Raw genomic sequence first — 22571 nt, forward strand, 5'->3', positions numbered from 1 at the left:
TTTTGTATTTTAACAAGTTTTATTGGGAAAGTATTTTGTACTTATGATAGAGTTGAAGAAAAATCACAATCAGTTTTATAACCTTTCAACATCAAAAGACAGAAAAAAATGTGTTGTAGCATTGCCACAATGAGGTATAAGAGGCTGTTGGTAAAAAGTTTAAGAACTGAAAGCAATCACAAGTACTAACAAACTTGGCAGCTGTTGAGAGATGTAACTCTTGATGTTCTGAAAAAAAAGCTTTCTTATGCGGAAATGCACGTGGAAATTAAATTAGAAATGTGGAATAATAGCAATGAATTAGTATGCAGTGTGGTGTTGCCATCAGTTACATTACATACTATATACCCATACTGTAGGCATCCTTGTTTTACCGGCCTGCTAGGTATTTATAAAGCTAGGGGCCTGCATTGTACATTTTGCATTGTCTGATAGTTTTTAAAGATTCTTTTGAATACCCCAGACCAGTATTTGGCAGTAAATATGCAATACTCAATTCTGCTTGCAAGGAAAACGCTTGTTAATTAACAAGCTGTGTATTAAATGGAGCTTGCTCTCATAAACAATAAGAGATTAAAAGCTTAAATATTAACAGTTTGGTTTTTTTAAATTTACCTTAATTTGAAAAGGAGAGCTTTTTACCTCCTTTTTTAGTGCATAAGTGTTTCTCCCAGTCGCTTTTCATATCTCTTTCTCATGGTATCCATTGCATCAAAGGCCAGTTGCATATATTGACCCCGATTTCCTTTATGTACCGAGATGTCACATTGCCCTGTGTGACTTCCTACTGTGAAACTGATGGAAAGTTGTTGCTGTTAAGTGAAACGTAAATGATGGTTTGAAGTCTTAGTCTGGCAGAACTATACAGTCGAGTAAATAAAAAAACAAACCAAAACCAAAATACCTGAAGTACCTGTAATCCTACTTATGCTATGACTTCCTTGCAGTTGAAGCGAAGGCTATGGTATTTCTAAATCTTCAGTTTCAGCCTTCGGTATCAGTTTGTTCTATCCATTAAATATGCTTTCCCCTCTTCTTCCCAAGTGGTTTATACTGCTGCTTCCTCTGTTTTATTCTCCTCACTACAACAGCAAGTCAGAAATTGCATAGCTTCCTGCTGTTGGATCTCGTACCTTTTCAGCATCATCACTGCTTAACCTTACTTTAGTTTCATCTTGTTTGGTTTTTATGTTATGTGATAGGCTAGTCTTGCAGGGAAAAGGCTATGTAGAAGTAAAACTTCCCCACTTTGCATTGCACTCATCATTAATACTGAATTGTAGTGGACTCTGTGTGGGTTTAACTCCATACACATACATCTATCATCAGCAAGCTGGATGTGAAAGGAAGGAACAAAACCGTATTATGTCTGCAGCTTCTTAGAAGGTTTTTTTTTTGGGTGGCTTAAGTTGCTGCTGCTTTTTTTTTCACTTGCAGCTCAAAATACTGGTTTGAATACTGCTCGTTCTATATAACTTTTTACATGGGAAAGGAATATAAATGGCAAGGCCAGCTGCATGAGAAGAAAGCATAGTGTTGCAGAGAAGGAAATTGAGTGACATTCTTCAAAAAAAAAAAAGAAAAATAAAAAAGACCTCCCCCAAGATTTCATTAGTTAACTTTTTGCTTAACTGGGAACTCTTTAAGGATAGCATAACAAAGGTGTCATTGTACTGCCAGGAGCTTTGCTAGCTGTAGATACTGCTGCAGTTAATTTTGTCTTTCCCATCTATTCAGACAAAAATGAGTATTGCTGCTGTTGTAGAATATTTGCTGTAATGATCCAGTTTTAAAATTGTTAATCAAAACTTGGACTTGGTGTGGCAAAACCAGCCTCAACTACTGGAAAAAAAAAGCAGTACTCATCCGGAGGAGCCTCGTGTCTGCAAGTCTTCAGTTCAGAACAGAAGTGGGAAGAATTACTATAATCTACCTTTCTGTTCCTATGTTTTAGGAAAAACAAGGAAGAATATGAACTATGCTTTTTTTATCCACGGGTTTAATGTAAAAGGGTAAGTGTGAGACAGGATTTTTTCTGGCATTTTTTCTCTCAAGAAAATGCATGGGAGACTATTGCTAGTGATTTCACCAGTCTGTTTTGCTGTACTTGTGCATTAAGCAGAGAAAATATAGTAGTAATGTATTTGTTAAAGTCGACCATACTTTCTCTCTGGCTGCTTCAATATGCCTCCCTCAGATTAAATAAGCTGTCCTCAAACAAAAGTGATGAGCTGGGCCAAGTCACTGTGCTGATCTGTGTGCACATACCTTGCAGCTTGATTTGAACAACTGTATTCCTAGTTGCTACTTAATTCTGTATCATCCTAAATTTTTGTTCCATGAAACAAAATCAAGCATAGTACTTAAGAATAACACTTCTTTCGCGAGCCAACTTTCTGGGTTGTCTCCCAAAGAAGCTAAATTAGTACAGAATTCTGAAGAGAGCTTACCTAAATCAAATGTGTAGGCATGAAAACACTGACAGTGTCCTGACCCAGCTAGACCTGCTACATTTCTGTGCCTCTGGCTAGCAGGTCGTCTTTTAACCTGGAAGTCTCTGTTTATGTGCATGTTCAGTCTTCTATACAGATAGTTAGTTGTCTTTGAGAAGAGGGTTTAAAAAAAGCACTACACGTTTTAGGCCATCACAGACTTTCTGATATCCATGTCTTCAGAATGTTGTATAGTTTACCCTGGAAGAGAAGCAGGTATTCACTGCCAAACGTGACCAACCCCTGACCTTACTGTCAGACTAATGAGTATAGATCTGAAGGTTCATGATTTTCTTACACATCTTGGCTTGCTGTGAAACTAGATTTATGCCTGAATGAGGTTGTTATTGCTTTATACAGGTAGTTGATTCTTATATCCCCATGAAATTGACACTTAAAAAGAACATTGCTAAATAAGATGACTACAGCTAGACTGGTCCAAAGACAGAATAAAGAAGCTAACTCATTTGGCTTTGTGTACTAAGCTTTTTCTCCCATAAAGCACACACAACATCAAATAAGCTCTTATTTTTTTTCCTGAGTGCTACATACTAGAATACTTTTGATTAGGATTATTGCAGTTTGTGTCATTTCTTTCTTTTGCATATGCTAAACTTATTACAGAAGTACTTTCTTATTGAACCTTCCCTGCCAAAGAGGAAACAGAGAAGATAATTTGCTAATCACTTTATAGTGTTCAAATAATATGCCAATATTTAGAACTCACTACACGCAAATTTTAATAATCCAATATATTGGTATAAAGAACTCTCAAATAAAATCAGCTGGGGAAATGCCATTGGTGTGCTTTAGGAAAGAAAAGACAGCACTGATTACTGTCCAGCTACCTAAAGAAATAATACTGTAGGAAGAGGAAATTATAAAAACAAAGCACTTTTTAACCTATTTTGCACTGTTAATTTTCATAGCTTAACATTTTAAACAATAAAAAAGTTTGTGTCACTTGATGATGCAAGTATTAACACAAGTTTGTAGAATTCCATACAGTATCTGCTAAATAAACAAGTTTGGCAGCTTAGCAAATATCATATGATTGCAGCATCCATGATTTTAATTCAAACAGTGATTTATTCCTCTGCAAAGAGTTTGTAAATCAGAATAGCACACTCCTGGGTTCTGGACAGTGCCATCCTGGTCTGACCCTAGTGAGTTTGAGGAAAATACTTCTAGGGCATGGCCCCTGTGCAGAACTGCCCAAATCAAACGATTGTCTCCTTTGAGTTCCTTTTGAGGGACTGCTGGCCCAGCAGGGACTGCTGGTTGGAGGGGATGTTGGCAGACTTCGGGATTAGGAGTATCACCCGCTGATTGGTCCGACGCCATTCGTTGTATAATCTACAGTGATACCTAAAGGATACCTGGGGAGAGAAGAGAGACGCACTGCGTTTAGAGTCCCTGTGGTCCTCCAAGGAATCAGCTGGGTTTTTTTGGGAAATGCCTTAAAGTGGTACAAAAAGCGGATAAGCAGCCTAATTGGGCAGGATAAAAATGAGCGAAAAGTGGTGGGCAAAGATGAGACCTACCATGCAGATGGTTTGTTCCCAAAGTTGCCGCAGCAGAGAAGGAAAGTAGCCTCTGCCCTACTTTATCCTGTTGCCTAGCTCTCACTCCCTTCTTTATAACACAAAAAATCAGATATCCTGCCTTTGTCTTTCCCAAGAGCTAGAATTATTGGCAGCCACTTAAAATGAGAATGAGTTTGGGGTACTATCATGCTGCAAGTTGTTAAACTGACAAATAATATCATTGGTGGGATGGTGAAGGCTTGCAGGTAGTTATGCTGTGTGCAAACACTGACCGTGTCGTATGTTCTACCTTGTAATGTTTTATTGATGAAAATTCATTAAAATATTGCATTAAATACAAGATTGCACAGATGCAACAAGGTGAGCGTGAGCCATCTGCCCACATGTGTATCTCAATTTAGATTGTCTTTGAATTTTTTGAATTGTTACCAGCTAACCAATTTCAACCTTAGCGTGGTTCTGCTAATAGTGGAAAAGAAACTACTTGACTGCTATGGATATACACGATAGCTTGGCCCTGTATTTTTTTTTTTAATAGCTTACAGCTTATTTTAGTGGCACCCGAGTGTAGTGAGTTATGCCTGTGAGACAATGTACATGTGCAGTTTTTAAAAAACAAAACCCCCCTGTAAACTGGCCTGGGACCTTTTGGGTGAAATGTTGAACTGAATGACAATTATCATGTTCTTGAGCTGTGGGCAGGAGAGACCTTGTCTTGTTAGCTGTTCTGTCTTCACGTGCAGCTGGTCATGTCACTGATTTCTATGCACCTGTGCCACTTCTGTAGGTCAATGCTATTCAGAGGGCAGAGGGTGCCATAAAGGCTGGAGGTAACATGCTTGGTTTGTGCAGGTGGGTGGAAGATGCTGCTGAGTGTTTGCAGAAAAGTGGCTGCTATCAAAAGGGGCTGTGCTGCTTGCTTTCCTATCCCTACAGCAATGACTGGCTGGCTGCCAGTGAGGTATGGACGGATATTAAGTAACATACATGCCTATGAACATATCCTTCAAAACCCTCTCCTTACTGTGAAAGGGTGCTTTTAACTAAATAAATTATCTACCTTTCTATAAAATCCTACTAGGAACAAAAAAAGGCTTTCTAGGTTTTTTATTAGATCTGTATACAGCTGTCTGCTGTTAACGAGGGAAACCTATAGAGCTTTTGTACTGAGCAGTTGCCCAAAGACAGCTCTTCCAACAGATTAATTGATTCCCCCACCTTTCAGTCTCCTCTGCTGCCCCTGAAGGTAAAGCAATCTGCGTCTTTGCTTCTGTGCAACATCATGTATGAAAGAACATGAGAAAATTCTTTTAAAAAGGCACTGCAGTATCAGCAGAAGTTGTGTAGTACAGGGAGGAGGGGGAAAAAAAACACCTGCAAAGATGAATGCCATGCAAAATGCAGTGACTGCTTCAGAGGAGTGAGCTAGAGTTTAGGCTGAGTTTTCAGGTAGCATCACATGAGATTCTTTGAGGAATGGCTGCGTTGTTAAGCCAGGCTTTAACGGCTTGTTTGTTTAAGGCATTTTCACAGGATATCCTAGTTAAGTTTGACAGCTTGTTTACAACAGGTTCTTGCCTGGAGGCAGTTTCCAAGTGATGTCAGCTACTGAATTTCAGCAGAGCCATGTTACTCACGCTAAGCTGTTACACTGGATGCAAAACTCTTCAGATGCTGAACAAAGGCCAGATCTACATTGGTCCTTGGCACACTAATCTCCTTTGTTCGCCTCTTTTAATAGGCTAACAAGGGGGGTGTCTATCTTTCTAACTTACTCGGATTCAATTTGGGCTAGCCTTTGTTTTAAGCCAGCAGTTATGTTCTACTGGAAGCTGTAGGGCCTGATCCCGTTGTACTCCAACCTGCTACTTGATTTTACAGGATTTTACAAGATTACCTGTGTGCAAGAGACAGCAGAGTGTGGCCCTGAATTCTTAGTTTAAATAGCAATCTCTGTTTTGTGTCTGAAGCTTTCTTCTTGGGAGTAGCAGGCTTTTTTGTGTGTGTATATCAGTTAAAGTGATTAAATGCAGAGGAAAAGCAACAGCATTTTGTGTAGAACTTGGCTGTTTTAGGGGAAGGGAAAAAATATCTTCTTGGATGCTAAAAATAGCATCTCTCCCATTCTCTGCTCACTGGGATAACTGTGGTGTGTAAATAATCTATATGCCAGCTTTTGCCTCCAGAGAAAATAAGCTAATTTACTGGAAGTAAAATGAAGTTTTAGTTTTCTTAATTTTCCCAGGACCTAAAGGAACATTATATCACATGTTGTGTGTAATTTACTCCACAGCACTCAATAAACTCCCTGCAGTACAGGATTCTCCCATTTCTGAATATTAAAGGACAGATGCTGCTGAAGCACTTGATGGGGTGAGCACTTCTGCATGTGGGTCCATTCCTTGCTGCATGGCAAAGGAAGCACAGAGCCTCCCCAAGGCAAAGGCAGGCTGGTGCATTCCTGCACAACTGATGGGTGTCAGGCCGCTGAGCAGAGGGAAGGCATGTCTTCCATATGTAAGGTGCTCAGTGCCATTGACTTTGCAAATCTGCCCTCTGAGACAGTGTGTGAAAACACTGCCACTCAAGCCTATTGACTTAATCTGCAGATATACTTAAACCTCCCCAAAACTCTTCCATCCAGTACTAATGCTGTGAGGGAAATAAGGGCACCTTCTGTATGGTGAAGACAGCCTGAGAGTCCTTCCCACCATGTCTCTCTGCTCTGCCCCCTGAATTAACCCCATGCTGAACAGGAGGATTACTGTGCATTGAAAGGCTTCCTGCCTTGCCCTTCCCTGATGAACACAGTGCTTCACCAGCCCATCCACCCCCTGCAGGTCTGAATAACAGATTAGACTGGAATTACATCTTCCAACTCAGTGGACATTAAAGATACTGTATTTCAATTAAACCAACCAAGGTATACATTTGTATCGGTCTCACTATTACCATATTCTCCAAGTGCCAATAACACAGTTCTCCGTATGCTTTTGAAGGGATAAATGTTATAAAGTGAGTAGAAGGGATTTTTGCCATTTACAATGCAAATGCAATAGATGGTGTTAAGGACTACAACTGAGACCCTGCAGAAGTCTTACTGAGCAAGGACAGATATGTCTACGTGCCATGCTTAATTAAATCCAACTACTTAGCCAGACTACCCTTTCCAACTTCGAACCATTTTGGTGCTTGTGAATTATGTATATTAGGTAAATTGGACAGCATTGGGGTTTCTAAGACAGTTACACACAAAAGACATTTCAACAACCTTTGCTTGAATACCTGACAAACCTGTCTACACACAGTACTGCAGGAAACACAATTGCCACCTCACTGCTGGAGTAAATGGCCGTCCTGTCAAAGGGGAGTGCTACTGCTGCTGCTTCACAGAAAATGGAAGCAGAAACAACAAAAAGAAACTGCAGGAGGCTGAGGCAAAACTCTGAGCTTTCCTTACTGTTGTGCGCTGCTTACAATTAGCCTGCAGTTCTCTGTGGATGAGATTGGGTTTCACTGTTACGAATGAAGTAAATGAGAGGTTACCTTTCATAGCTTTCTTGGAGCTAGTTGTTAGGTAGCATGGTTTTTTGTGTTTCCCCACACCTCCCCTTTTCCAAGCTTACCCCGGGCTCAGCATAGGGGTTTCTTGCTGTGGGCTAGTTCTACTAAAGGAGTTCAAGTGCTGCATCCTCAGCACCTTACACTGATCAAAAACTGCTGAAAGGGGTCAGCCGTAACAGTATGTGGCCATACCCACTGAGGGGGAGAGCTGGGCACTGGCCCTGTGGGATTAGTGGCCACGCCAACACCACAGGCAGGCTGGTCTTGCCTCCGCTCAGAACAGCACAGGCTCAGATGAGCCTTTCGTCTCACAGCAGCACAGCTTTGCTCCATCGCACAAGCATTACCCTGTTAGTGTGAAAGCTCGCTGTTTGCATCTGCTGTTCTATTCTCCTTCCTGCACCAGAGCCAGAGATGGTAGCCTGTTTTTACAGTGACCTGCTAGACCAGGGCTTGATAAACACTTATTTTGGCAGCTGTCCACTGGGTTCCCTCAATTTCTGCTGAGCCAACTATTTCTTGGTGCCCTGGGGCCAGGAACTGATCTCAGTTTAACAACTTGGCATAAAACAAGTGGCTTTTAGGATGGATTGGCATACAAGTGACAGCGCACCCGGGTGCAGAATGTGATTTAATCTACACCGCAGAGGCCACTACATTTCTAGAGACCTGGGTGTAAGGTGTGCTCTGACATGGACTTCCCACAGCGCCATGAGCACGAGGAATGGGGAAAGCATGTGTTGCACCCATATCCAAGGCTTTTGAATTGTAAAATTGACCAGATGTTGCATTAGAATAAAATCTGAGTCCTCTGCGGCAGCCAGGTTGTTCACCTAAAGCTTTTCTGTGCGCTGTGCCTTCACCTTTTGCACATTATCTTTGAAGAGACTCCCTCCTGTAGCATCTGTCTTGAACTCCTCCATGTTATTTCCTTGACTCCCTCTTGCTATCCCCTCTGGTGTTTGGGGTTTGGGAATTACTGACCCCAAAGGCAAACCATCTTTCTGATCTTCCAGAGAACTTGAATGTGTGGAATCAAGAGGTTCCTTGTAGATGTAACTTAAACAGAAGGTAAATATAAGCAATGCTTTGTACACTGGTCCACCTGCTCGACAGCACTCTAATTAATTTTCTGATTTGTTCTCTCCCTTATTCCTGTGAGTCAAATAGAAAACCAATACTTACTAGGGTCCAAAAGAGGTAAATAGTGAAGAGTGCGACAGTGAGTGCAATGAGGCCAACAGCTTCTAGCCTACTACTAAAGTGCAGATGGTCCACTGCTCCTCGTAGACACAACCAGCCAGAGATGGTCGCCAGTGGAGTGATAAACAAGAAGCACACCATGTCTCCAAAGAGAGTCCGTTTCTCATGCTGGGGGCCTGGGTTCCTCAGCCACTGCAGGCAGAACGCAGATAAAGCAAGTGTCAGCACAAGGAGGATGTTTTACCCAAGATGAGCTGCTTGCTTGCAAAACACATACCTGCCCCTTCGAGGAGAGAGCATGGACCACAGGCAGGATGTGGCTTTGGCTGTCCCTAGAGAGGACTTGATCTTCCCTCCCTTGTTGCATGCTGATGCACACCTCTAGCTGTGCATAGCTACTGTATCGTATATTCAGCAGTAGTAAAAGCTGCCTTGATAAGGAGAAGTGTTTTGAATAGGACAGCCCCTGGCATTTGGCTGCTGAACTGTTTGGGAAACACCCTTCTTAATGTGGAAAGAATCACACACTTTCCTAACAGTTTGAGAGTGCAGAAAATGTTTGTTAATATTCTGCATGGTATTTTAAGATTACTTTTTAATATATTCTCCTTGTAATATTGGCAAAGCATTTTCAACTTGCTTTCAGATATCCGCACGCAAGCAAGAGATGAATGCACACCAGGTTACTTTTATTAAGACGATATTAATCTTGCAAAACAGAGTGCCTGAAAGTCAACTGAAGTGAAGTTTGACTGAACAGCTATCAAGTCCACATCCCCTTATTTCTATGAACAGGATTTTCAGACAGCAGAGGTGAAAGAAGTTCAGCCTACAACAGCACGCTTAGACCATCTAATAAAAAACTCCTCATCACTCAAGTCAGTATTTGACAGGAAGAATACCAAGCCCTGCAATTTTTGCCAATGTAAGCTGTAGGATTTGGTCAAAACTGCATCCTTTTTTTTTTTTTTTTTTTTTTTTTTTTGTTCTTTGAGCCATATGCAAGCTGCTACCAAGGGTAGCAAATATTTCTTACTGTGGCACCTTGGAACCCCACCCAGCCTGGGAGCTGGTACTGGGAGCAAACACACCACATACCACACAGGACTGTGTCTGCCCCAGAGAGTCCACAATCTAAGCAGAGGAGTCAAAGCCAAGAACTGGCAGTAGAGGTGGAGTGAGCTGTCATAATGCCAGCTGCCTGCGCAGCCAGAGCTGGGCGCAGGGCAGGCTATGGGTTGCCAGTCTGGCACATCCCTCCCAGGACCCTGGCTCCTACTGCAGAGGCCATACTGAAAGCAAGGAAAGTCATGCTCCTCCAGGGAGCTATTGCTATAGCTCTCATCAGCACAAAAAGAAAACAAAGCCACTGCAGCTCTGTGACAGTGGACATGGATAAAGTTCATGCATTCTTTAACTGTTTGGCCCTCTCCTTCCTCCCAGCATATTACACATGGCAGTAGAAGTCCTGTCTCTTTAGCTCCAGAAACTAAGGTTGGGGAGGCAACTTCATCCCTTCACCAGTTAATTCCCTTTATTCCCAGCCACCTCGGATTTTTTTCTTCTTCCCTATTACAGGGCTACAGCAATGACCCAGAGGAACTGCAGGACTCAAGAGTTTTGACAAGAGAGGCAAAGGCTAAGAGCGTTGTGCAAACTCATGAATAGTTATCTAGGTATGCTACCCCTCCATTATTTTCAGACCTTGTTTCATCTTTGCCCACACTATGAAAACATACACAGCATCTATCTCTCCATCTTCATATGGGGTAAAACAACAGTCAAGAAATTGAGTGCAACCAGGAACAGGTAGTCACTGATCTGGCACTAGGAGAAAGGCAAAAATCAGTAGGCAAGTTCACCTCAGCCCCCCCATTTCGCAGGTGGAAATAATAAATTATCTACTTCACAGGATTTTTGTGAAGTTTGACTGCAACACTGTAACTCAGCAGCCTAAGATCCTTTTTCATGTATGACTCAGGAATTTAGGAGAACAAAAAACTATGTTCACAAACATGTCTTGCAGGATGCAGGCTTTTAATTTACTTGAATAATTCTAAAATCCTAAGGAAGTGGGAAGTGCTTCATAACTGCTATGTACTACTATCGGCAAGAAGTTGTAAGGGAAGATGCTAGTTAAAGAGGGAGGCTCAATATTGGGGTGGTTTTTTTTTTCATTTCAAGCAGTGTCTTAAGCTCAAGATTATTGAAAATACCAGAATACTTGGTGTGGTGAGTTCACCCCAACCAGCAGCTAAGCACACACACAGCCGCTTGCTCACCCCCCCGCCCCCATCAGTATGGGCAAAGAGAACAGGAAGAGGCTGCAGGCAGAGCTTGCTTCAATAGAGCTTGTACAAAATAAGACATAACGTTTTTATCTGAACAGCTTTTTACGTTATTGTAACTTTATAGAGAATGCTATAAAGTCATGTGTGTAAGGCTCACACCACTTTCCTTGGAGCTTTCATTCTATTTACTTAAAAACACCCCCAAGGGTACATGCATAACAGTTCCAGGTTATATTTGGTTACTTCTAGAGAAGGCCAACTGCAACCTTTACCTCGTTCAATTTCCATGAATAATGCAAAACCACCAGGAAAATGAGAGGAACTGAAAGAGCCTGGTAGCGGAGATTCTGCTTTTAAAGGTTACTGTGAAAAGGTTTTGTGAAAACTATGTGTTTAAAAGGTGACCTGCAAAAGAACTGCTGAGCACCTGCACTTCTCTGTGATCTCAGTGGGAATTGAGGGTGTTCACCACTTTCCCAGGGCAGACCTTAAAATGCCAGTATCTCCTTATCTCAGTGCTATGCGATGACTGTCCCATCCTGTTAACTGGGTGGTGAAGAACACACTGCAACATTTCAAATTCCATTTAGCGGAGGCTGCATCTTCAAATCACAGTCTGCTGTGATCCCTTCGGCATCCCTGCAGCTCAGCTAGTGCAAGAAATACTGTTCATTGATCTGAGCGAGGAGGAAGAACAGCAAGAATACATACATGCAATGAAATGCTATCCCATAGAAAATGGAATCTTCCACTAAGTAATAACAATGGACCATGTGTGCTTTGCAGAACAGAATCTGGTGGTCAGAGGAGGGAGCTGAGAGATACGGAAGCATTTGTTTAACGACTCTATCCTGAAGAAGAACTGAGAGACTGATAAAAGGGAAAGAAGATGCTGAAAACTGGGTGATAAAGTGTGGAGTCAGTCAAAACTGTGGTAACTGGGGGAAAGGTAGAGGTGGCAGGGCAAGATCACGACCACCGACTCAATTCAGGACTGAGAAGAGTTGCCCCCCAACTTCTGTAAGGATCATGCATGATAATTTATATAGCTAGCAAGGTTAATTAAAATATAGCTAACCAACAGCAGATGAGATGATAATTACTAACCAACAAATAAGAATTTAGGCAGGTATTTACTAATCATGTAACAAGAGAAATACATTGGAGTTTCTTGGTGCTGTATACTAGCTTTGTGGAGTTACCACCTAGCACCCATCTTTGCACAAATATAAAATGAATAAAATACCTCTGCTCTTGTGTATTTTGGCATACTGCACACCAGGTAAACGATCCCACTTTTGGGAAAACAGATGCCTACACATTAAGGCATGTGTTGTCATCTCTGCCCTACGACCTTCATGAGGCACAGTACAATGCACTTGAATTAAGACAGGATTTTATGGTGTGCCATCTAACTTGATTGAAAGTTTGAGCAGACAAAAATGGTGTGAGACCGCTTCACAGGCTGACGGCTCCCTGCACTCCTTCTATCTTGCCTGACCCATATGAACAAAGAATCAAAGCAAAACAATTCAGCTATTAGTTGAGGCTAGGACAGACAAGAGTAGTATTAAATACTAAATAAAACCCCATGAATCTACAGTCTAACCTTAAAAGCTAGAGAAATTTCATTAGCTACTTCTAAAGTGGAATTCAAAAGCAACGAGTAAGTAATTTCAATGGCTGTATGGATTTTAGTCACGGCACTTATTTTTCTCCTGAAATAGTGCACATGTGTTTCTAAATCTGCTTCTGTTTAGATTCTAGGTTTCAGTCTTTTGTTTTGGAAATATGCACTGTCAAGTTACTTTATAGCTGAAAAGCCAAGTCAGCAAATCCTTTTGTGATACTGAAACCCACAAAATGATCCCAAAAAAGTGCTGAGCTGATTTATTAGTGTGGCAGTACAGTAGGGACTACCCTGCTGGCAAAGAACGAGATGTAAGGCCAGATGCAACCATCAGATCTGCCCTATGATACTCTGAAATCTGTCCTACTAAAATGTGTCAATGTGCTTAATTAATTCTGCAATAAATTGAGACTCTAACAGTAATAATTTCCATTCTGGGGGGGGGGGGGGGGGGGGGGGAGGTCATAAAAAAGGGTCATGTTTGAGGCAAAATACCGGCCTGCCTGGCAGTGCACTTGTTTATCAAGTGCTCTCTTAAAGTAAACAGTGATTCCAGTTCCTGATACACAGGTGGAGAGCCAAAGTAACAGGACATGAATTGACTTTAGCAATGGCAGCAAGCACAAATTCAAGAAGAGGCAAGAACAGCACCTGATGAACAACCCAATAGTGGCTTGTGGCTGACACAAGCAAAGAAACCCTGTGCCTGGAGACTAATATACACCTGATGAGAATCCAGACCCTCAAAGAAATGTGGGGTCCCACCTCATCCTTCACAGTGACACATACCAAATCGGGTCTGCTCAGAAACAAAGCACCCCCAAACCCTGAGCTAATGGCTGTGGCTGCGTGATATCTCTTTGCTCCCTGAGCTGTCTACACCGTTCCTTCAGCAGTGGGTGCTGCTGCTGTGGTCGCAGGGACCACATGGACTGCTCCAGCACGGGGGTCTCTGCTCAGCCAAGCTCAGCTAAACGGGGCAGGCGTTGCTGAAATGACTCAGACTGTCCATCCGCCCGGTAACAGGTACTCCCCAAAGGGCAACTGCAGTGATCGGGCTGGGTAGGGCAACATCTTTGGCTGTGCATCTCTGCCCAGCAAACATGTGCCTAAGCCTGCAGGCAGTGGCAAAAGCTCTGCTGAGACACACTGGTGACCTCCTTCTGTGCTCAGGCAGGATCACTTCAACCGGAAAACAGAAAGGGCATCAAGAAAACAGAAAGCCTGCACTACAAGAGGGGACTTTAAAAGTCTGCCTCATTTATCCCAGCAAAGTCATACTCTAAATGCATCTTGGGGATGGCCAAAAGAAGGGTGACATAGGTGAAGGAGAAGTGCTAGTTAACCTAACGGACAATCCTGCATTAAGAACAAATGGATAACAGTTGGCCATAAATAAATTTAGGGTAAGTATCAGAAAAAAAAACCCAAACAGCCTTAAGAGGACCCAGCTCTGGAAGAGCCTCCTAAGAAGAGCAGTATAGGCTAAAACCGCCAAAGCTGACATAGTTTTATGAAGGAACTTGCTTATGTTTTGAAAGGGTTTTTGATGTTCTGCATCTGATGTGAGAAAGCACTGTTAACACACGTGAGGCTCCTTCACCTCACATGCTGACACGTGTAATACACATACAAGGATTTGTCGCAGTTACTTCACAAAGTAGAGTTGAATTTAAGTTATTATTTGCCCTAGAGAGATTAAATTGAGCTCTTGACCTTAATCAGAGGGTGTACATGCTTACTTCAACTGAATGCAAACTCTAATGCTCAGAAACTTAATGTGGATTTGCCACAGCCCCTGCAAGACTTTTGGTCTACGAGCCCACTACTGGTTTCCAAAATGTTACCTGATATTTAAAACTGCAAGTGAAATCAGATCTATGAAACTGTCTAAAATCCCCTTTCAGTGAGAATGTGCAGAGATGTTTATTTGACATTGCCAAATAATGTGAAACTTCGGACTCCTGAGATGAGCAAATAGGCTCAGTTTCCTTTTAACTGGTTTACTTCATCCTGTCTAAGCAAATGTAACTGGAGACTGGACAAGTGCTCATTTGAGACAGGCTGAGGCATCAGCACGATGTGCCAGCAAAGTGAAGCCTTACATTTGGAGAAGGAGCTCCTCAGAACAAGCAGCAACCAAGGACCAGAACACCCCAGAGAGGCTCAGACTGGGAGTTCATCTAACCTAACCAAAATGAGCTGCCAGCAGAAAACTGCTGTAAAACACCTCCACAAGTCTGAGCTGCTTTACCATTGCCAAAAGCCAAATCCTGGAAGCACTCACCTCCATAGGTCTAACTTCAGTTAGATGACTCACAAATACTAAGTAAAGTATGTGCATAGTTTTTTCCAGATCAGATCCTAAGGCGACAACCTATTTCCACTGGGAAGCCCTTTTTAGTTCACTACATTTACCTTGGAAAATTGATTTTACATAAGTGTTGCTAGAGTTTTACCAGCAGCAAAGAAGATTCCACAGAGTATGAAGAAAATCCATCACACTGCTTTTCAGTTAAGGTATTTAAATAGTTATCACATACAAAGCTGGGGAGAGAAGACAGGAAGGGATTGTCTTCCCTAAATGTGTTCCCCTTTGAACCAAAAATAGCTTATTACACATCAAATATATAAGTTCATTTTGTTCTTTTCATGCTGATAGCTCTGCAGTGAATCTTGATGAAAGCAGTCTGTACACAAGCAAAAGTGCTAGCAATTATTGTAATTTCTGGCTTCATGCCAGCAGTGACCACTCAGCATTTTGCCTTGGGCTTTAAGCAAAGAAAGACTGATACTGCCTGTTGTTTTTAGTGTTTCTCTTGAATGAAGGACATTTTAAAAGATCAGGAGGACCCCTTATAGGCCAAAAATATACTTCTGAACATTTTTGTTCAAATACTTTTTTACTTGAAAAATTTCACAGAATCACAGGTTAGAAGGGACCTCAGGGATCATCTAGTCCAACCTTTCTAGGAAAAGCGCAGTCTAGACAAGATGGCCCAGCACCCTGCCCAGATGACTCTTGAAGGCGTCCAACGTGGCCAAGTCAACCCCTTCCCTGGGGAGATTATTCCAATGGTTGACTGTCCTCACTGTGAAAAATTTCCCTCTCGTGTCCAATCGGAATCTCCCCAAGAGCAACTTGTGTCCATTCCCCCTTGTCCTCTCCTTGTGACTCCGTGTAAAAGGGAGTCTCCATCTTCTTTGTAACTACCCCTTAAGTACTGGTACACGGTGATGAGATCTGTTTTGTCTGATTTGTTTTAACCTTTTTCAGTTAAATGTTTTGAAACTAGGCTACATGAAACCATCTACACGTAGCTCAAAATAAAGTCTCCCACACCAGAATGGTATGTATGTTTATTTTCAGTGCAATGAAACATTGTGGGTGACTCTGAACTTTTCTAGGTTAGTTTTTGCCAAGGCAAACAAACGTTTGACAGTTACTCTTCACTTGAAAAAATATTTATATTTCAGTTTTTGGGTTTCCTGCTTAGATCATACATTCAGTTACTGGCACAGCGTTATTGTCTTCAGTGGGTAATTTTAGAAAGGCCATGGTGACTGCTCACAGAGATGTTCCTTTGGTCCCAGAGACAGAGGCCTGGGATAGTTGATAGTTAGAGACTAAATGATTTGATCTCTGTAACTTTATTATGCTAATGTTATGGTCTCTTTGTAACTGAGTCTGCTCTTATTTATATTTAACCCTTATTTTAACTCAAGTTCCAGGGAATATTTTCACTGTGAATCTCTGAAAAAGCCACGGATGCTTTTTGAAATAGCAAATGAATTTCACTTGCAAGTTTTTGTAAGTGGAGAGAATATATTATTCATTGTAAGGGTGGGGTATGATACACCTTTAATTTTTTTTTTTTTTTTTTTTTAAAAGAATAAACCTCAGTACAGATAGGAACTAACCCTAGGTGGTAGCTAAGTGTAAAGAGAGTACTGTAGGCTGTTGCTAACACATCATAACTGAATTTGCAATCTAGACTTTGGGCTGTTGCTATCACACAACAAGTAAATATTCAATCTAGACCTTGGGATGTAGACCTTGGGTAGATTGCCTGCTGAAAAAGAGGAGTTTGATATACAGTACTCCACCAAGTAGCAATAATACAATGGCTGGTAAATGTAGTGTTCGGTTTCTGGATTACACAACTTTAATGTCTAAAAACAGGATTAGTAGTTCTCTGATAGTGAAAACAAACTACAGAGCTTGCTAAATTGCACTATAAAAATCTAAGAAATTTCTTGCATGTCCAGTTAAACAATATTGTATTGTTTAACATTAGTCTGGCTTACTGATATTCTGGTTTTGTACTATCCACTTTTAGTTTATATTTCAGGTCGTGCTTGTAACAGGTAAAAATTTCAAGATATGTCAAGAAAAAAGATTATGTAGAACTCTGGGAGAAGCAGTATTTCATTTCATCTATATGTTTTTCAAAGCTCCCATTCTATTTTGGATTAATGTATTCCCAATCAGGCAGACAAATGTATGCATTCAAGAAAATCAATCAATGAAAATTATGTTTTGCATTTTAAATGAAAAGCAAAGCAGATTTGCTATTGGCAACACATACTTCATCACATTGCAAATGTCCTGATCCACAAGCTCAAATATATGGAAACTAAAGACAAGATAAATAAATGCCTGGTAGCTCTCCAAAAAGACAGATGCAATAAAACTTTTCATCTTAGCACTTTTTTTTCCTCTACAAAAAGTAAACTTTGATTGGCTCCTATTGGTGGTAGGAAATGCTACTAGCAGGACAGAGATGATAACCTGGCAGTTTAGAACCGTATTACAGAATCGTGATGTCCAAAGAAAAGTCACCAATGCCATTATCATCTAAAACAAAAATAGCTGTACCTTTGAAAACCCCCAGCATGTTCTCCCATCTTGCTAGCCCTTAAAGAATAGCATTTGGCCTTTTCCAAAGCAGCTATTTCCTCTTTGATTGAGCAGTTACTTTCTCCTGAGAACTTTCCTCATCATTTTTGCCCATGATCACTAGCCCTTTAAATTTCAGAAACAGCAGTTCCAGATGTGATGGTCTGAAGGCACAGTCTGTCCACTGCCCCCACTTTTTGCTGGGGGCGAGTTGCTATTGTTTGCATTGTTGCTGTCAATACTATGAGAAAGATTTGTGCTGTGGAAAAATCAAGCACTGTAGCAGAATTTCTCTGTAAAGAACATAAAACAACTAATTAATTTCTCTTCAAAGGACAGAGGAGAGCTTGGTTTGGTCTCTGGGTTTTCCCCAGTAGGAACGAATAGAGTATGGTATTCAACCTGTAAAAAGTGCATCCTGAAGAGGTTAAGTTTTTAAAACTGTATGGGTTAGGGAGTTTATTATTTGTTTTTTTAATAGTTCCTTTAACTCAGGCATAATTCACCTAGAAATCTACATGGCTGCTTCACATTATCCACATGTGACTTGGGTCTCAGGGGGGACATTTTCGCAGCTGAAGACAACTAGGTACAAAGGCATCACCATCACCTTGCCCTTCTTATTTTGCCCTTTTGGGGACAAGAAAGGAGGAAGGATATACATACTTGAGTTATCTGCTCCCAACCCTAATGTGCTGTACTGACAGCTGCAGTTCCTCCAAACTTAGATCCATGAAAGTTTTCCATGTTGGTGACTATGCTGAGTCACCATTTTCCTTCTGGCTTTAAGAGTGATCCTTCCACAAACTGCATGCAGCAAATCTGATGTCTCTTCATTACAGCAATTTAATGCTAATGACTTGCTTCACTAAGAGGTGGAGAGGAAAAATAAGCAAGAAGAATCCCAACAGATAAAAACAGCATGACTCAAAGTCTTGCACAAAATGTAAAATCATATTTCAGTGTAAGGCTTCTGGAAGTTTTAAATTATAATGTAAGCTCGTCTTAACTACTTCATGCATAGATGTAGGTTTTAGGTTTTTTTTTAAATTTATTTTTCTTTTCTAGCATGAGCTGTACAGCCAGCAACAGATTGGGAAAAAATGAAGTTAATTTCTGCCCAATATTGTGATGTTTATCCTGACTATTTTTTCTCCTAGTCATGCTGTTTTGCTTATGAGTTTTATACTGTTAATTACGTGCTTTCTGTTTGGGTTTTTTTGCAAAAAATGAAACCACAGATACCAAATCCTAGTTGGCTGAAAACATGTAAATAACTTACAGGCAATACAAACCTGACCTATATGGTCACATAGTATTCTTATACCATATTTATGTTGTAGCTGGTTGTTTTCTAACAACATTTTATTACACATAAATACATTTGTACTACCATGTTTTGTGTCTGTTTCTCTACTAAGCCAAGTGGAATCAACATAGATGCAATATGGAAGCTGAAATGAAGATGATATATAATACTCATATAAAGCTAGCCTAATTTTTATGCTGAAACATAGAAAAAGCAACTATGCGAATAATGTCACACATTTCTAGAGTGGATTTTTTTCTGTGGAGTGGCTGCATTGAAAAGCAGCTTATATAAAAGTGGAAGGCCTATAAAAATTACTAACTGAAACTACTGCAGTTTGATTTCACTGTGTTTGTTTTGAGATCCTTCCAGGTTTGTCACAAGGAACATCAGGTCTACGCATATCAACCACCATATTATAGACTTTTTCTTCCTCCAGTGTCTGGAATTCCTGGTGCTTCAGCCTGGCTCTCTCCGTCAAATGTAGCCAGGCTCTCACTGGCAGTTGGGTGACAAAGACATGGGAGAGAGAAGTAGGGCTACTCAGCAGCAGCTGGGTTTTTTCCTTCGAGATGCATCATCCCCAGGCACATTCACAATGTGATATCCATGTGCCCAAGCGCATGTCCTGCACACCCCTGATTTCCAGGAGACTGCACAGGGGTGCTGGGCATCTAACACATGGTAATAGAGGTGGGTTCAGGCCTTCCCTGTACTTCTTGTGTTTTGATTTTTATAGTACTATTAGCCCTGGGACTGAGGGGAATGTGCATGTACTGGTAACCTGTAAATAGACAACGCCTTTCAGATTACTGGCAAACAGCTCCTTTTAGCTGACCGTAAGGCTGTGGATGTCTCCAAACAATCCCCTTATCTGAAGGAGGAGCTCTGAAATCAAGCGAAATGGCTAGACTTCCTCAGCTGATGCCTGCCAAGTGCCTCAATAGCAACATACTGTCTAACAAAAATGTGACTCCAAATGGCAGTTCCAAAGATGCTACAGAAAGCTTATGCTCTAGTAGATTATGTCTGATTGATGTTGGTCGTTTCAATTTTGTGTGCCAGAGCTTGCCGGGTACCCTCCAGAAGGGAGAACAGAAGGACTCAGTGATCTTCAGTATGAAAAAACCCTCTTTTTCTATCACAATCCATCTCTTGCTCCTTTACAACAATATATCACGTTCTCTCCAGTGCAGCTGTTGTGAATAAGTTCACAAGTGACTGAGACATAAGAAAGTCCCAGGTCCCAATGGAGAGTGGAGGCGCATCAGCCCAGCCTCTGAGCAGCAGTCCTACCAGAAGCAGGGTCATCTGGAGGAAGCGCAACAGTTCCCAGTTAGCTCAGCCCATAAGCAAAGCAGTGTAAGTGCTGAAAGTCAGGTGGGGCATGAGGGGGCTCTGCACTTACCTGCAGCGCATTAGCCACCCATTTAATACAATCTATGAAGGCTCAACAGAAAGCAATTCTTATCGACCACTGTAAAATCACACAGGGCACATTGGACATGTGTAGGCCAACGGTATGGAGACAAGGAACTGTAAAGGAGAACATTCCTTTTGGCTGCCCCACCTTTGAGAAACACCTGTGAAGGAGGTGAAATATGTGCATTCCCTGGTATGTACTTCTCTGACTTGAAAAAGGACAAGTCACAGAGCTCCTCCACTCAATGCAGCAGGAGGCAAAAGACATAAATCACTTTCCTTGAACACTGAAGGAGGGCTTAATCCCCACCATAATGCCTGATTCATGGTTCAGAAACACAATTCTTCTGGGGAAAATAATCTGGGTTAAAAAAAGAAGCAGACTAAGAATGTCTGAAGCTTCACAAATGCAATGTTAAGAGGATGGATCTGCCTGACAGACTGTACTACCATTTCCTGCCTCTCTGGTTGGGTTTTGGGTGTCTAGCAGATTGTACATTTCTTGGCAGATGGTTCTGCCCCAGACAACAGAAACATGTCCTGTGGCACTGGTAAAGGAATGTCTCCCTTGAGAAGTACATAGTTTGAAACTCAGTTGAACAGAGAGAAACTTACGGTGGAGAAAAGATATGAAGGATAAAAGAGAAAATGGAGGTCAAAATGAATACTATTTTTCCTTTGCTTTTCCTTGCCAAAGAAATCCAGGAAAAAACAGGCTGCTGTTTATAACATAAGTCAGGTATGACATTTCCAGATAAAGCAAGTACAGTATCTCAATTTGTTTCTGTTAAGATTTCCTTCACACTCAGCTGTTAAGAAGCAGCGATCAACCCAGTGAAGGGATGAGGAAAAAGCATAATACTATGTTCCCTTCTTTTTTTTGGCCCCTTTAAGAAAGTGAATCATATGTCTTTGAATAGTCAGAAATACTTTTTTTTCCTGATGGAAAATCTCTAGGAGAAAAGATAAATACAATGATTGATTGCTTCAAGCATTTTTATACTCCCTGTCACTGACCAATGGATGGGATCTATTCTCTGCATGAGATAGGGCCTGCCGAGGAGTTACTCGACAAGCTTCTATAGACTATGCTCTACAAATTACTTTATGAGTACAATAGTCCCTCTTGACCTCCTAAAATGCATTGGTAAACTCATCATTCACCTCTATGGAGAAGACCATTTCCTATTTCCATAATTTAGTTCAGAGGATTCTTCGAAGAACTAATTATCTTACTAAATGAAGAGAATATTGACTCACACCCCAAACACACACACACAGACACAGACACAGACACACGCACACACACACACACACACAGACACAGACACACACAGACACAGACACACACACACACACACACACAGACACACACACACACACACAGAGTCTCTCTCCCCGCCCTCCCCCCCATTCCTTGCTCTCTCCCTCTTTCTGCCTCCCTTCCTCTCTCTCTCTGGCTCCCCCGTGCCCCCCCAGCAGGTGGCCCCTTTGGCTTGTCATTCATCCAAACATTACAGCAGGTTTTTGTGAAAGACAGTCTTGCTATACCTGATCCACCTCCCTCCATGCACCTATACTCAAAGTAATAAAGGGAGAGGGTGCTTTTAGGACACAGAAGACGAGGGAATCCGGCAACTTGCATCTGCTTTAGTCATGCTTCAGGAACTTCCAGATTTGCTCTAATTATTTGTATGGGGAGGTCTTTAGATTTAAAAGCACTATGAATGCAATAAGTACAAACTTCAAGGACAAACTTAAATTATACTAACAGAAATCAAGAAGTTTGACTGATATCGTTCCGCTTAATTTGCCCCCTTGCATACAACTCAGTTACTCTTTGTATCTGCTGCTCTCAACTTTAAAAGTACAGCTTCAATTCCTTTCTAAACTGAAAATGTAAGTTTAGAAAGATCTTGTATAAGATCAAAAAGGACTTCAAAAAAGTCAGTTGCCTTTTTTTACTACCTTTTCTGCAACTGCATATAATTGTTGATTACTGCACTAAAATACTGTGGGTATAGCAGCTGAGAAGCAAGAAAAGATGAGGTAGTAGGGAAAAACATCAATTAACACTGTGTACTATGTTTCAGAAGTGTTCTTGCACCTGCTTCTCATTTGTCCTCAGCTGAGAAACAAGAGACAGCTTTATCATTATTATAGTCATTATTATTATTATTGTTGCTGTTATTTATTACTGCTTTTGCCAAAAA

At 41.2% G+C, this 22571-nt stretch overlaps 1 protein-coding gene across 7 annotated transcripts in view; it reads right to left on the minus strand.

The window, feature by feature from the left end:
• Window positions 1-22571, minus strand: part of MARCHF3 (membrane associated ring-CH-type finger 3) — an 80223-nt gene continuing 57652 nt past the window's right edge. For all 7 annotated transcript variants that reach the window (XM_075079477.1, XM_075079480.1, XM_075079479.1 and 4 more), the window contains 2 exons: window positions 8789-8998; window positions 1-3871 (listed from right to left, as the gene is read on the minus strand). In XM_075079477.1, coding sequence (XP_074935578.1) covers window positions 3713-3871; window positions 8789-8998 — 369 coding nt within the window. In that variant the 3' untranslated portion in view covers window positions 1-3712. The remainder of the gene's footprint in view (window positions 3872-8788; window positions 8999-22571) is intronic.

Source organism: Phalacrocorax aristotelis, chromosome Z (assembly GCF_949628215.1).
Source record: "Phalacrocorax aristotelis chromosome Z, bGulAri2.1, whole genome shotgun sequence".
NCBI lineage: Eukaryota > Metazoa > Chordata > Aves > Suliformes > Phalacrocoracidae > Phalacrocorax > Phalacrocorax aristotelis.